The sequence below is a fragment of the Ceratotherium simum genome, chromosome 1 (genome assembly GCF_057802395.1).
Source record: "Ceratotherium simum simum isolate JZ-2026a chromosome 1, ASM5780239v1, whole genome shotgun sequence".
Classification (NCBI taxonomy): Eukaryota; Metazoa; Chordata; class Mammalia; order Perissodactyla; family Rhinocerotidae; genus Ceratotherium; species Ceratotherium simum.
This window is the reverse complement of record NC_141900.1, coordinates 6,648,446-6,664,649: the sequence shown is the minus strand read 5'-3', so window position 1 is coordinate 6,664,649 and position 16,204 is coordinate 6,648,446. Positions and strand designations below refer to the sequence as shown.

Sequence of the window (16,204 nt, the reverse complement as noted above, 5' to 3'; positions counted from 1 at the left end):
CGCTCCGCTGCTGGCGGCCGGGGTTGGGATCCCGGGCGTGCACCGACGCACCGCTTCTCCGGCCATGCTGAGGCCGCGTCCCACATACAGCAACTAGAAGGATGTGCAGCTATGACGTACAACTATCTACTAGGGCTTTGGGGGGAAAAAAATTAAAACAAATAAAAGGATATTTAATATATGTGTACTTTTAAAAACAGAAGTTATTGCATTTAATTCAATTCGAATTTAACTGAGGAAGATGAGATGATACTGAAGGAATTGCCGACCTACAGATATGTCATTCCTAAGAGACTCTGAAGATGAAGAAAATGAATTGCAAGCAATATTCAGTGGTTGAATCATCCTGTGGTTTTTCTAAACTACATAATTTTTACTATTCTTTTAAGAACATAGACAAAGCATCTTAACAGTCCCATGCTCTACCCACTAAGCCAGGCGCCTTAGACAAAGCACTTTGGTATTTAGTTATGTATCAGGAAGAAATCGCAAATACCAGAGAAAAATACCACGCTGACTTGAATTCCCATTAAATGTCTCATCTTGTCAAAATGTAGCAAGTGTGGAGAATGCTTGAAGCTTGAAATGGGGAGGGCGCGCACAGAGGTGAAGAGGAAGGGGGCCGAGGGCGCCACGGAAGGAGTGGAGGCGCGGAGCTGAAACTACTGAGACCTCACAGACTGGGCAGGGCCCACGTGAGGTGCCCTGTGTGATGCCAGTGTGACACAGAGCTGGGCCTCCAACCCAGCTCTTTTTGTCCCAAGTGCTTGGCTTAATTGTCTGTGTCTTCATCGTGCCTTTTTATTTTCTGTATTTCTGATGCTTTGACATCTCAGGAGCCCTGCTGACTCTGGAGGGACTGTGCCTCCCCAGGCGAGCCAATTCCTAGAGTTAGTAAAGGACGGGCCTGCAAGTGAGACTTTCGTACGCAAACCAAGCAACGCAGAGCCCATCTGGCCCACTGCGTCCTGTATCAGGCTATTACATTCCAGGCCACTATCCATCTGCCCCGATCACCCCAAGGCAGGTACCAGACAACCAGGGACGGCCCCACACCCCACAGCCCGCTGAAACAATTCACATTAGCCAATCTTAAGCCTGCTTACCCTGCCTCACCCATTCCTTCCTGCGGAAACTCCAGTAAAGGCTCTTGCCCACAGTTTCCCCTCACTCCTTCTGCCTCCCAATCCACCCTGGTGCTTCCCTGTGTGGCCTTGCGTGGAATTGTATGTCCCCTCCTCTTGGGAGCTGCAAGGATAACATGCTGTTTTTTCAATGGCAATAGCCTCCTGAGCTGTTGACCTTGCCATACCTGAATAAGAATAAAACATTTTAAAACATTGTACCTGCTGCTCCTGAGACAAACCCCTTTGGGAGCCTGAGTCCCCTTGGTGACACCCCACTGATAGCTGAGCCCTGCCAGAGTGCAGCCGGGACCTGCTCTGGAACCACCTCCTGCCACTGGGCAGGGGACAACTCTAGTCCCCAACCAGGACCACTCTCCAGTCCAGGTGACTGTGCGAGCAGAGGGCCGGGGCCTGTCAGCTGAGCCAACCAGAGGGCGGATATGATGTCCCCCTGGCAAGAGCACTTCACTCTCTCTGAGAGGCGCATTTGATTTTCAAGTCAAAGTCAAGTGGTTGTAAGTGAAATGGAACCAGAAAGGCCTCCAACCCGGTTCTCAAGTTTACTAGATTGAGTCTTTCACCTCTCCATCTCCATTCTCAGGGCACGTAGCATTGCTGTGGTCTTAGTGGGGCCTCGATAAAGACTGCCCAGACTGAATGAAGTTTCACGCTCGTCACATGGAAGGAGAAATTTCATGATCCAGACAGCACCCGGCATCGTAAATCGATTAGGCTTGTTGGTTTTGTAAACATAATAGGCTTTTTGACCATTTGGAGAGAGTTTGCATTCCGCACGTGTTTCAGCACCTATTCCGTGTGCAGCAAAGTGAAAATTCCTAGCAATACAAAGAAAGAAGACGCAGACCCTGGTTTCAAGAGCTTCGTGTGTCTAGAGGGAGAGACAGCCTCGTGTGTGGGAACGACACAAGTCAGGTTGTGCACGTGTTATCACAGTGCTACCAGGTTCTCAGAGAGCAAGAGCCAGCCCCGGAATACTGGGGCCGCAGTCCCCAGACCAACAGCGCAGAACGCTTTCTCAGAACACCCCTCTAAGAGTTATTTTCAACCTCGGTAGGGCTTTCTGATGGATCTCGTTAGGAGAGCAATCTTCATCTTTTGAGAGTTGGGGTTAATCTTTGGGAACAGTATGGTTCAGAGAGAGAAAGGCAGCAGATGAAAGCCAGTGAGTGATACTGCAGGTCAAACTCTTGGGGTGGCTCTGAATTGACCCCAAAGGCTGTTCTAGAAGCACATTCTACAATGTCTTGAGCAGGACCAGCCCTGCTGGCATGCGTATTACTGCCGGTGTGCTTGCTCTGCACTCTGTGCGCACACATACACCAAACTAAGAAAAAAACGCAGACTTTATACTTCATGGAAGGAATGGTAATCTTATAGTCATTATATGTACTTCCATGAATCAAGCAGAGCACAGGAAACGCTGCCCATGTGGTCTAGGGCTTCATTTTTGCCCCTGCGCCCCACGGAAATCTTGTGCAAACGCTGTTTCTAAGCACAGCCTAGTTTTCTGTCAGCAGATCTGTTTCTCTCAACCCGTATGGTGCTTCCATGCAAATATTAAATATGCATTCACAGATTTCCCTCTCCATCTAGCAGACTTCACTGAGCACCACATTAGAGTCTCTGCCCCCCCCCGGGGGGGGCCATGGTTGTGCAGGTGGAGGTTACGGGAGTGACTAAGACGTGGGAGTTGAAAAGGAGGTCTGCTTTTCACTCTACAGGTGGTGGCTACCCTGGGGACCACATCTTGCTGCTCCTTTGACAATCTCTTAGAAGTGGGTCCTATCTGTAAGTATCGAATTAAATTTTCTTTTGGAAAATGTTCTCAATATGTAGGAACTTTGGTAGACCTTCCTCTTTGGGCTCTCCTCCTCCATAATATCAACCTAACATTATAGTATATCATGTGTCATAATATAATATATATTAATATATATATATTTATATATAATTATATATTAATAAAAATATATTATAATATTAACATAATAAAACTTGATATTATGCTGGTTTGCCAAACTTTCCTTGTATTTGCAGTAACACAAACCCCATTAGCTTAATCTTCACAAACTCAGAATTTGGACTAATCTAATTGGGCTAATATATGTCAGACAGTGATATCAGATTGCCAGGCTCTGTTGCCCCGTTGAGGAGAATAAATTCTTCAGACTCTTAGAGCAAGCACCCTCACATGAGGCTGGTGTACATGCACCACGTGAGAATTATCTGTCCTAAAATTGTCTTCTGGCGTATCTTTTTTAGCCTTCTTGGAATTACTGAATGTAGTTAAGCAAATTGCTTAAAGTGATTAAGCAAATCAATACAAAAAACCTGGATCTCTCCAAAGGAGACTGCGCTCTATGTGTTTTACTGGGCCCCTCTCACCTCCTCCCTCACTTAGAGCCCTTAGGTTTTCTCATAGAGATGAGAATTCAATGTTTTCAAAAGGTAAAATGTGAATAAGCAGCTATGTTCCTAAAGTTTCCCCTTTAACATGTGGCTCCGGAAACTCAGCAGACCTGGGAGGGCTTTCTGTGACTGAGACCTCTCCTTAGGCAGTGGCACCGGCTCACGGACCTCCCCTTTCTCTGTCACTCAGGGAGTGGGAACACTCCACTCCCACAGCTGCTGCTACGAGACGGTGGAGCTGATCATCTGAACGGTCTGGGTGTCACCCGGAGGCTGTTCAGGCCCTCAGATCGCACATTTGTGGCTTGTGCCAGATATCATGGTAACTGCTGGCGCTGGCTCACTGCCGGTCTGCATAAACCCAGCACGTTTCTCTCCTCTCCTAACCCGGGGTCCACCTGTGGTCATACCTGGGAGAGGGGACCCTCTTCTCCCATGCCGAGAGCCCTGGGGTAACAGCCCCGGTCACAGAGCAGCTGTGGCGCAGCCCAGGCCCACCGCTTAAAGCCACGTGCCTTCAGTTCTGAGCTTCATTTCCCCATCTGTAAACGGAGAGGAAAACAACACTTGTAATTGTAAAATGAAACACTTCCCTCACAGGGCTCTTTAGAGGATGAATTAATGCACGGAAAGTGTGTGAGACAAAGGTAGTGTATCACTCGTGCTACGAGGAAGGTGGTGCCCATGACCAGCCCTGCCAAGTGGCTGAGGGTGTAGATTTGCCCATCCACACGGGTTTTCGCTCCACCATTTATGACCTGTGGCAGACATCTGTAAGAACAGCTGGCAGAAGGCAGTCAGGCGTGGCCTGGGGCTGGGGAGAAGGGACAGAACTGGCCGACTCAAGACTCCAGCCATGGCATTGGCCTTGTCAGCTGCAAACCCTTGTCAGCTGGGCCAAGCTGCTTGGAGCCCCCCTGACTCAGATGTCAGGCTGAGAACTGGATGTCCTGGACCGTGGTCGGCTCATGTAATTCCCGAGGCTATTGGATTTAGAGGGCTGAGGTCTTCTGCAGGGCAGAGACCACACAGCCTTGTGGTCTCTGGAGCCCCAGGGCTGGCCGCCTGCTGGCCCAGGGAGATGACAGCCAGCGGCAGGCACCTGTCATTCTTGGCCCACCGAGAGGAGCCAGCATGGGCTGTTTGCTGACCTGGAGCTCCCTCTGCTCCCAGCTCTAGGGGCTGTGGGCAGAGCTTGATTTGTGATGTGTTTGGTGCCAAACACAGAGGCTGTCCTGCGGCTGGCTGAGGGAGCTGACACGGGTGAATGCCCAAGCTCTTCCCCTCACTGCAGAGTTCGTACATGAGGGGAGTTTTGACAATTGTATATATTACCGATGATGCTATCGCTACCCATTAGTAGCAAGCACCTGTTTACCCACTTTCCCTCCTCTGACACCATTTACTTGACTATCTTCACATATTTAGCGTTCTTCAACTTCCAACAGGACTGTTCTGGGATCCTGAGCTGACCTTGTTCTATGGTATGATTAGAATAAACACTAAAATAATTCAGATAAATTATTCATTCACCATCATTTGACCAAGAGGACACATCAGAAGATGGTTTTCTCTAAACTGCTGCTTTAGAAAAGGCATTTTCTTTTTAGTTCCTTTTAAAATGATCTACCAGAGAGACTGTTTCAATTGATCCACTTGTACTGATCAATTGAATTTCCTGGCAGGTTTTACTGAGAAGACAATGAGACACAGGAAGCAGAGAGTTGAAGGCAGACAGGCAGGAGGTGTGAAAGTGGGAAGCTGAGGGCAGGCGACTCGGGGAGTGCGGAGGGGGGAGCGCGGCGGCCAGGCAGCCACAGCCCCCTCCAGTGACGCCAGGATGGCTGGGAGAGGTGTGGAAGCTGCCCCTCCCTGTTGGAGGCATCTGAAAGCTCCGGGCTGAGGTGGCCTTGCCTCATGTGACCTTGTTGACCTTGTCCTGGGGCATGCAACTCCCGTGCTCTGGCCTCAGGCAGTCAGTGCCTGCCAGACTCCTAGAGACGCCTGCAATACGCAGAGGGGCCCGAAGGCAGGTCGCGCTGTCGGCAGATCACATATGAGACTCGAGATGCAGAGGTGGTGACATGGCTTTTTACCTCCCGATGGAAAGGAGAGAAGCCTATTAGGAGTCTACTCTCCATGAGCATCTGTAAGTTCCTTCTCTGGGAGTTTTAGACCAACTACATGGTTAGAGGGAACCCAGTCCCTCAAAGACCACCCTTGCTTCTGACACCAATTCTGAGTTCAGAGATTCCCCAAACCACCCTCAGGTTTGACAATCCGCCAGAAGGGCTCACAGAAATCCCTGAATGCATACCCATGGTTACACTTTATTCCAGGGAGGAGACACATGGGGCAAGGGAGCTTCTGGTCATCCTCTCTCGTGAGGTCATGGCTGGCCAATTGCCCCAGCCAAGATGCATGACAATATGCACAGAGTGAGTACCTCCCTGCCAGGGAAGCTCGCCCGAGCCTTCAGCGTCCAGAGTTTTATCGGGGCTCAGTGACACACTGCCCACATGACTGACCTTCAGTCTCCGGGCCCTCCCGAGGTCCAGCTAATACCTGTAGTCTCTAGTTCCTCCAGAAGTCAGAAGTGATGTGGCGTGGCCCAAAGCCCCCATTACAAATCGTGTTATACCCTCTGGGGGCCAAAGCCCCAGGCAGGAAAATACTCCTATCAGGCAGGGTATTCCAGGACCTAGAGGTCACCTCCCAGGAGCTGGTGGCAAAGGCCAGGCCTCTTTTGAGATAAAGTTAATTCTTCACTGCACACCTTCCTCTGGTGCCTCCTGAGGCCCCTCGGTCTTTCCCTACCCACTGCCCCTCCCCGGGTCTTTGATGCACTCTGGAGTGACCGAGCCTTGGGGGTTGGCATCATTCTGGCCCCCTTCTGGAGGTTCTGGGCCAGATCTTCTCCCCTCTGTCTGTCCCAGAGAAGGCCTGGTTAACACTGATGGTTGTGGTTTTTACAATGTCTTATGAAAGAAATATTCCCTCTCATGAGGGTGATGGCTAAGGGAGGAGGACATAAGGGGTGACGGAGAAAGAGAAGCCTGTCTGCTACTTCTAGATTCTGTCCCTCTCCTCCCGCCCTCATGGCTTGTGTCTTTTGTGACTCCTCTGTGCGTTCAGACCCCAGGATCTTGCTCTGCCCCCTCACCCCTCATCTGACAGTCCTGAACTGAACACAGACATGAGCATCTCAAATTCCACCAAAGTGCCCCTAATAGAACATGGGGCTCCCTCACCAACGGTCTGGGACCAGCCCAAACAGCCCCGCGGAGCGCAGAGACTTGCTCTGAGATTTTATGCCCATCTTGTAAGTGAATCTGAAGTTTCCCTCGACCGTACAGCGTATCCGAGCTACAGCAACAGTGGCTGTCCTGTCGTTTCCAAGGAGAAACTGCATACCATCCTAAGGCTTGTGCTCTTTCTGGTTCACTGCCATGTCCGTGTGGGGCTCTGCGGGCACCTGGTAAGGCTTGTCCACTTGAGGGGATGAACCCAGACTCTCTTCACTCATCAAACACGCTTCAGGTTGTTTGGCCTCAGTGCACCATGATTCTCCGTGGCAATATCACACATGCTTGGGACACATTTGATCTCCATCCAACCATGGGCTTTAATCTCTTCAATCCTGAAGATCAAACTGAATCAAGGCTTTGAAATTCCTCTTCCAAGTTTTTATCAGCGAGTGCAGAATTGTCATCACTCCTCATAGCATCATGTATGATTAACCAGCATCATGCATGAAAAAGGGAACCATGAGCCCATCAATCAGCACAAAGGCACTTGGCAGGTGCTGACTAATCCCTCCAAGTGGCCCTGACCCAGTGCTCCTGGGGCGGCATCCTTACCTGTAAGAGAAGGACCCTGCTCCCTCTCGGAGATGCTTGCGTATTTCATGACCGTGCTAAGTGGGCACTTAGCTGAGGGAGAGAATAACCACGATGAACACATGCATTTCTCACTAACTCTGTGTACAGGCACATTAGCAATGTTCTCTCACTGATCCCTCAAGGTATGGGTGCTATTTTCCTCTCCCTTTGCCTGGGAGGAGAATGAGGTTTCTAGGAGGGAGATAAGGCCATACAGTTGCTGGGCAACTGGAGGTAGGAGTTGAACGTAGGTATGTTCAAATCAAAGGAGTGCATTTAAACAGGACAGTCTTCCATGTCCAGAGTAAGACTCGGTCCCTTCCTGCAAGGCTATCCAATATGGTTGGAAAGCAAAAGTCATATGCAGGAAAGGAGCCAGGGATGATTTCAGAAATTGTAAAATAAATGACGACACTTTGTGTGGGGATGGAATGGGGCAGAGGGAAATCAGTGTGGATTGTCTACTGGAATCTTCCTCAAGTGATGTTTGTGGGGAAGGACTCTAGAACGGATGAGCCAAGAGAATCTGGAAGAAAATTCCAGGTGGGTGAGATGGGGGAGGGCAGAGAAAAGTGGTGTAACTGGGATAAAATGCAGGCAAATAAGCCTGCAGGGGTTAGGGTGTGCTGGTCCCTTAGAGCTGTGCTGAGCAGAGGAGCAGTGCAATTGCTCCATTTCCCTCATCTTCCACGAATTCACTGAGTGCTGGGTCTGTGCCAGGCACCATGCAGGGCCAGTAGCACATGACCTCTGCCCTCAGCTTCATTGCCTTCAGAACAGAGGAGCCTGTTAGGGAGCCAGAAATCAGGCCAACCAATGCTCTTGATCGACTACATACAGGAAGGGCACTGGGACAGGACGAGGCCGGTCATCAGACCCCATGTGACCAGGGCCTCCATTTGAGAACTCACAAGTCTCTCCGGACTTTAGGTATCAAGGAGGACATGTGGCTGCACGTTGATGCTGCCTATGCGGGCAGTGCCTTCATCTGCCCTGAGTTCCGGCCGCTTCTAAATGGAGTAGAGGTGGGTGTGCTCTTAATAAGATCATTTTTTAAAAGCACTATGTTATCAGTGACTTCTTATAAAGATGTGACATGCTATTTTTCACTGTTGTGGTTTGTTTCAGCAAATTATTTTCAAACCAATTTCAGTGATTATTGGAAATTATACCTCCTTGTGACAGAGGTTGAGAAACTTCCTGGCCATACAGCTTGTCTTCTCGAAATGCACCTGATGTTTACAGCTCTTTTCCAGTCTGCACAAATCCTGGGCAGAGCTGTCATGACAGGACAGATTTTAGCTTATAAAACTGTGGGAAAATATTTAGGAACAAAAATAAAATCTTAATGCATTTCAGAAGGAAGAGTAACTTAAAATTCTGACCCGCAGTTCCATACAATCTGGTTCAATATGATAGTCATGTTCTGACCCTGCAACTGAACACGCCATTCACCGTAACGAATATTGAATGAGCAGCTACCAGCACAGTCAAATGTCCTATGCCACTTCCAGAATTTGTAAAATGTGGCCTGTAATGCCAACTAAAACTCTTCTTTTGAGAAATAGCCATCAAAATTATCAACCAATTCTCTGCTTCTCCACAGGGCTGCATAATATAACATGGTGCAGAGTTAACACAAAGAAGTGACCTTATGAATGTGCTCTGATGTGTTATTTCAGACTCAACCAGGATTTTATTGTTGGAGGCAGCTCATGGGGCAGGAAGGTCCTCCTCACCAGGAACTCAGATATAAGTGCAACAATGAATCCAGAGAGGCAGATTTGGGAAGGAGATAATAAACCAGAGGAGCACCGGCATTGGCTTTGTGCTCAGAGGCGAGGGATTTCATGAGACCTCGCTCCTGCATGGTCCAGGGATTACGAGCACAGTCTTTGCATTAGACTGTCTATCTGAATCCCAGCTTTACTCTAGGACTAGCCGGGTCCCTCTGGGCAGGTTCATATCCTCTCTACACTTCACAAAATGGATTTAGTAATGACACCTCCTTTGAGGGGTTGTTGTAAAGATCAGAGGAGTTAATATTTAAAGGGCTTATAAACAGTGTCTGGCACACAGTAAGCACTGTGCATGCATTAGATGCTATTATTATTTTTCACCATGGCCTGCAGAAACTGTCCTTCAAAACCTCTCTCTGCTCATATCATGCTGCCAATCAATTCTCTAATTACTAATTTGGATTCTCATAATGCCGTAATACCAGAAAAGTGGGGGTCAGCGGTGTAGAATACAAATGTTTCCATCTTTGGAAAGCATAATCCCCTTACTACTAATAAATAAAGTAGCATTCTGGTTTATATCTCCATTATATTCATTCATTTATTCACTCATTCATTCAATGATTGCTTATTGATCACTGAATGTATGCTAAGGCTTAGATCAATCCTGGGGGGGCTGGGAAATGGAGTTTCCAAAGGCCTCTGTAAATACTTGGGGTGGGTGCAGTGTGTGAGAAGTTCTGATAATGGATGCTAACCCCAGCCCTCTGCAGTACACTGCTGATCTGCTGATAGCTTGTGTTGTTGGGTGTTTGGTGCTGGAAACGAAGAATAAATCTCTAGGCCATATAAATACCTTTTCTAATGGAGATGATACACATCACTAGGGATGTCTCCCTTGCAGGCTCAGGGGAAGAAGGGCAAAGCGTTCAAGGGGATTTGTGTGCCTCCCCTCAGGGCACGATCGGGGCCAGATGCTCCTTCTAACTCTGAGTAGCAGGTTTAGGATTTCACCATCTTTTCCTACTACAACTCTTCTCATCCCAGGGAGCCAACAACTTGAGGTTTAACCTTTCATAGGAGGTGCCTAATTGTCAGACCACCACAGCGGTGGGCACTGCAGTGAGATCATATCAGCAGCAGACAGGATTTCATGCCCAACAATGAGTCGTTCCCATTTTCCCGCATTATTGCCGACTCTCGTTCCCTGCCTGGCGGGGGCCTTGCTGCTCAGCTGGTCAGATAAGGGGCTACAATATCCTGTCCTGGCCCTTCCCTGGAGATAAGAGCCTTTCTCTGTCAGCAGGAGGAACACAGCGCAGCTGGTAATGAAAGACGTTTAAACAGACCAGCCCCCAGGAGGGAACTAATAAAATTCCCAACAAACAAAGCAGTTCTTTCACCTTTTATTTCCTTTTATCAACAAATGAAACTCCTTGTAATATCCTGTCTCTTTCTCAAAATTACTTTTATTGAAACCTGGAAGGAAATGAGTCTGCTCCCCCAGAGTGCACTGTGAGGTTACCATCAGCTGAGCCAAGTGTCTCCCTGCTGGCGCCCACCTGGCCCCTGAGGTGCCTCCTCAGTGCTCATCCTTCGAACCAAGTAGAGAAGAGTTGTCACAAAGCCTTGGGAAGATTTCAAAATTTCCCATTAGGACATTCAGCCAGACTGGGGCCTTACGATGGCCACTGCCTCTATTTCTGCTTCAGTTGTGGATTTAGCCATGTGGCCGTATGACTGGCCCTCCAGCTGGACCCAGATCCTGTTCATCAGCCAAACGAGAAACCAGAGCATGCGTTTTGAAAAATGCAAGAACTCACCACCTATGATAGCTCAGTGAACATGCAGAGTACCCTCCTTGGCCACTCTTACTAATTGAAATCTCTTATTCTCTGCTTGAAAATATGGTGGCACCTAAAATTGATGAGTGATGCTAGCACCAGTTGGTGGTGGTTGTTACCCACCGGCTTCCAACAAGGGGAGCTGTTATTGTTAGGAGTACAGTGAACTTGGATCTTGTCTTTAAAAATAAAGAAGAATAGGGACAGCCCGGTGGTGTAGTGGTTAAGTTTGCACACTCTGCTTCGGCGGCCCAGGGTTTGTGGGTTTGGATCCCAGGCATGGACCGGCAGACCACTCGTCAAGCCACGCTGTGGAGGCATCCCGTATACAAAATAGAGGAAGATGGGCACAGCTGTTAGCTCAGGGCTGATCTTCCTTAGCAAAAAGAGGAAGATTGGCAACGGGTATTAGCTCATGGCCAAGCTTCCTCACCCACACACACACACACACACACACACACACACACACACACACTAAATAAATAAATAAATAAATAAATAAATAAATAAATAAATAAATAAATAAATAAATAAAATATTTAGGTAAATGAGAAGAGTTGTTGACCTAGCATGTCAAGGTTGATTAAAGAACCAATTGATTAAAAGAAAACTGAGGTGATCCTGGTTACTTTAAGTTAGTTAGGAAATTTTCACTTTTCCATTCTTTATGATGATACATACATTCTGAGAACTTTGCAAGTTCGTGAAGCTGAAAGAACTGCAGGCATAAAGTATTTCATAGGCCAGATCAGTACAATTTCCAGACATAGTACACGTGAATTAAAACTCTGATTATTCCAAATAGCCTAGTAGTTTGAAATATACTGTGGATACATTTTATGTGACTTTAGACTATACAAATTTGAAAGTATGCAACATAAAATATTAATAACATCTCCTTTTATGAGGAAAAGTAGAACTATGAATCTTCCCAATTAAAAATGAGTTGGGGCTCGCACAGTTTCAAAACGGGAGATCCCATGGAACTGTGAACTGAGTTCACGTTGCTGCCAGGGGGTTGGTATCACCTCATGGGTGACAGAAACCCCCCACACCCTTTGTTAGCTTGGTCTTGGATTATGCTTTGGGATTCTGAATGATCCAGGGTCCTCAAAATGCAGCCCTTGATTTGAATGTGATAGCCTTACACCAAATGAGGATGAACACACAAATAGCAGGAGGTGTTAATGGGAAGGTTCTAGACACTATCTCATTCCAATCCCTCACTTATAAGTTCCTGTAGAATTTCTGCACCGAGGGCCCTTGCTAGACATGCAAGAACTAAGGCCAGCATCTGGGGCTTACTCCAAACCCTGTGCTCTTTCCATCACAAAAAGAATGAGATTCTTCATTTCACTTTCCTGATAAACACTTTCTGGATGTCATCTGGGCACCTGGCGCTGTGTCTCAAGGACTGCCAGTCAGGCCCATGAGTCCTTGACCCGATGGCCTTCATGCCCAGCAGACCTCAAGCCTTGCTAGTTCTGTGGGGTGCCCTGCTGCAGGCCCCTCCGTGGCACAGCCCGGCCCAACTCTGCGAGTCCCTGCCCTCCACCTCTGTGCAGAGAGCCTGGTTTAAGGCTACCTGATGGTCATTTTCATATTGCATTCTGATGGCTGCTTTCTTGTCCCATTTCCCCACTTAACTAGGAGCTGCTGGAAATCAGTAGCCCTGTTTTCATTCCTTGGTTCCCTGGGGCCCCCACCTGGCTGGCTTTACAACCACAAATCAGCAACATTTGCACGGGAAGATTCATTCCATGTCAGGAGTTATGCTGAGGAGCTCGTGGCGGCAAGTTCACAACTTCTCCACAAAGCAGATAGTCCCACTCCAGGCCACAGGGAGCAAACAGTTGAGCCGGGATGCAAACCCCCATTCTCTGACTCCGAAGCTCTCCTCCTCCTGCTGTGTTTCAGCCCAGAATCAGATCTATATTAGCTTCACGTTTCATGGGGAATGATTTGTTATTCCAACTTGAAAATGAATAAAGAGAGGCTCTGAGAGGTCAGGTGGCTGCCCCAGAGAGCTCCCAAGCGCAGGCCTTCTCAATTGACCCTGTGCCAAACCTCACGGTCTCAGGTACTTATTCTTCTCTGCATGGTCTCGCTGTCTTTCATTTGAGAATACAAACTGTTAATTGTTATGTATGGAGTCTTGTTTTATAACTGAACAATAACAATTAAAATGTCTTCTTTTTGTTTTTATTATTCCTTGGCAGTTTGCGGATTCATTTAACTTTAATCCTCACAAATGGCTTTTGGTGAATTTTGACTGCTCTGCCATGTGGTAAGTTTCCCTGTGCATCAGATGTTAATCACCCTGTACCCACTGCTCTTTAGAATAGTGGCTGATATGAAAGAAGCCGGCAGGTGAGGAGCCAGAGCTGGGGGAGCACATGCATCACGTGCTCACTACTTGCTTCTGTTTTCGAACCATAGGTGGAATTCTTGGTAAACAGTTGCACACTGTTATCTAGAACATATTATTGCAATATATTGGCAAAAGAAAAGAGAAGACTAACTGAGAAAATCAGTAATTTGATTTATCTAACATTAACAAAAACAACGCAAGGAAATTTCAGTACATATTTCTAATTCCGTTGCTTCTGTGTTTTTATTCTTAGATGTGTAACAAATCTAAGTCTAAATGCTTAAAAGCACTTGCTAAGGAAAAACAACAGTGATTCTATTTGCTAAGAAGTTGCCTGGGAATTCTTAACAGCAGTGCCACACTCACGTTGGTTATACTTAGAGCAAGACAAGGAATTCTGAAACGAAAGTGGATGACGTTCCATTACACGGGTGATGTTGAAAGAAACGACTGGGGTGGCACGGAACACTGGACAGTAGTTCTGTGAAATTTATTCCAGTGAGAAGTTGGTTAATCAATCTTAGGACCAAGAGGCTTTGCATGAATTTTGTGCAAAATTGTTCAGTATGGAATTACATATGTAATTCAGTATGAATGGTTTTTCACCATAGAAGGGTGAGGAGACAGCTCCCACACAATCCAAGTGAAGTCAGTTCTCCCATAGACCAGATAGTCAGTTTGCCCTTGCACTAGTTTATCTCAAGATAAACCACATTTCCAGTGCTTTACTTCTGTTCAAATCAAATTCTCTTTTTCAGTCTTTTCTCTAAACTTTCGATAGCTGATTTTAAAACAAATTATTATATGGGCATTTCAGACTTAACTTTGTGTGAAATACTCATCAAAATTGATAAAAGCTATACCTTCTATGGACATTAGTATTCTATTGTGTTCGTGTGGTTGTGTTTGTCTATTTTACCTAAAGTGCAACACTTTAAGGATAGTTTATACAGTGTGTCAAAAGTCCCCATTTTCAAACCTTAATTTGGACTGAAATGTAACTCTGTTCTGCTGGGGTATTTGGTCAGCTGCAAAGACTAAGGGAGGTGGAGGTCAGATTGTGGGTCCAGAGCAGCCAGCCCTTCACAGAGCCAGCAGGGGTCCCAGCAGAGAGCCAGCGGGAGTCCGGTCCGGGAGGCCTTTGTTTTGTGAGGGGTCACTGGCCTCCTAGTGCAAGTCACGTAGCAGCCTTAGTTGTCGGTGAGGCATTTGGCAGAGAAAGCCACAAAACTGGCCCGGACCGAGGAGCTGAGGGCTGTTGGGGGCTGCAGTGATGGTGACCGAGAGTGCCACCAGGCCGTGCTGACCAGAAGAGGGCTTGTGGTGTGCCGTGACATTTTACTCATCACTTGGGTAAAAAAATAATATCAGAAATAGATGCTTACTGAGCGCTGGTGAGTGCCGGCTCCCTTCAACGCCCTTTATGTAATGTAGGTCACTGGACCCCCACAGCAGCCCACGAGGAGGGTACTGACATTATTGCCCCCTCCTACAGATGGGAACCTAAAGCCATCAGGGATCAAAAGTATTTTGCACCACCGATCTATGATCCCAATGTTGAGATATGATAAGGATGAATATAATAAATGTAGCATCCTGCACTTGGGTCCAAAAAGCTGGTGAATAAGTAAAGGATGAGAGAAAATGTGCTTTCTCACGCAGCATGGCCTGGCTGCCACAGACACTCAGGAGTGGGTGCGACGAGAGCTGGCGGCTGTGTTTTAATCTGTCTCAGCAGGGTCCTCCCTGGCATCCTGCATTCACATCAGGCACCAGCCTGCAAAGGGAAATTTGACAAAGTGGAGGTGACATACAGAGGAGGGGAAGAATATACAGAAATGAGGCAGTGTTGTTTGGAGAAGGGCAAGAGGACTGAGGGTTATTAGCCTGTAGAAAAGAATTAACCACAAAGCCATAAGACACAAGAGCAGCCCCCAGTATGTAAAATTTTGCCGCAGAGAAGAGCGATTGGTTATCTCCTGGAGGTGGAAATGAGAAGCGTTGTCAATATTTGACGAGCTTCCTACCCGCCTGAGGGTTTGAAAGCCAAATAAATCAATGAGTAAAACTTTAAATTATAATAGAGAATGTACTTTCTCTCTCGAGCTAGTGGGGGTGCTGGACAGAATAATTGTCAAGGACTTTGGGGTGATTTCATGCATCTGGGAAAATCAGGTCTCTCCCAAACCCAAGGATTTGTTCCATGATATCATAAAGACGACATGAATGATGACTGATAGAATTTCATTTTGAAGGATTTGTGTTTTAACATAAAAATTGCTCGTATCTACTGTTTTAGGCAGAGTGCTTATATTACCTCGCTGGGGCGGCTCTAACCAAGTACCGTGTACTGGGTGGTTTAAACAACAGAGACTTATTTCCTCACAATTCTGGAGGCTGGAGGTCTGAGACCAAGGTGTGGGCAGGGTTGGTTTCTCCTGCCTGAGGCCTCTCCCCTCCGCGTGTAGATGGCCATCTTCTCCCTCTGTCCTCACATGGTTGTCCCTCTGTACATGTCTGTGACCAAATTTCCTCCTCTTATAAGGACACCAGTCTTATTGGATTAGGGCCTAGACATGACTTCATTTAACTTAATCACCACTTTAAAGACTCTGTCTCCAAACCCAGTCACATTCTGAGGTCCTGGGGGTCAGGGCTTCAGCATGGGAATTTTAGGGAGGGGACACAATCCAGCCCATAACAGTGCTCATAGGAAGTGACTAGTCTAGTTAAAGCCATAAGGCTAATATTTAGGGATTTAAATCAGGTCAGCTTATTTTAAATTTATAATCTTTAGTATGCCGTCTACATC

At 47.2% G+C, this 16,204-nt stretch overlaps 1 protein-coding gene across 1 annotated transcript in view; it reads left to right on the top strand.

Moving 5' to 3' along the window:
• The window catches only part of DDC (dopa decarboxylase), an 83,789-nt gene that overhangs the window by 45,097 nt on the left and 22,488 nt on the right, over positions 1 to 16,204 (top strand). Inside the window, exons 6-8 of the mRNA XM_087432446.1 lie at positions 2,870 to 2,936; positions 8,369 to 8,463; positions 13,241 to 13,308. Of these exons, the coding sequence (XP_087288572.1) occupies positions 2,870 to 2,936; positions 8,369 to 8,463; positions 13,241 to 13,308 (230 nt within the window). The remainder of the gene's footprint in view (positions 1 to 2,869; positions 2,937 to 8,368; positions 8,464 to 13,240; positions 13,309 to 16,204) is intronic.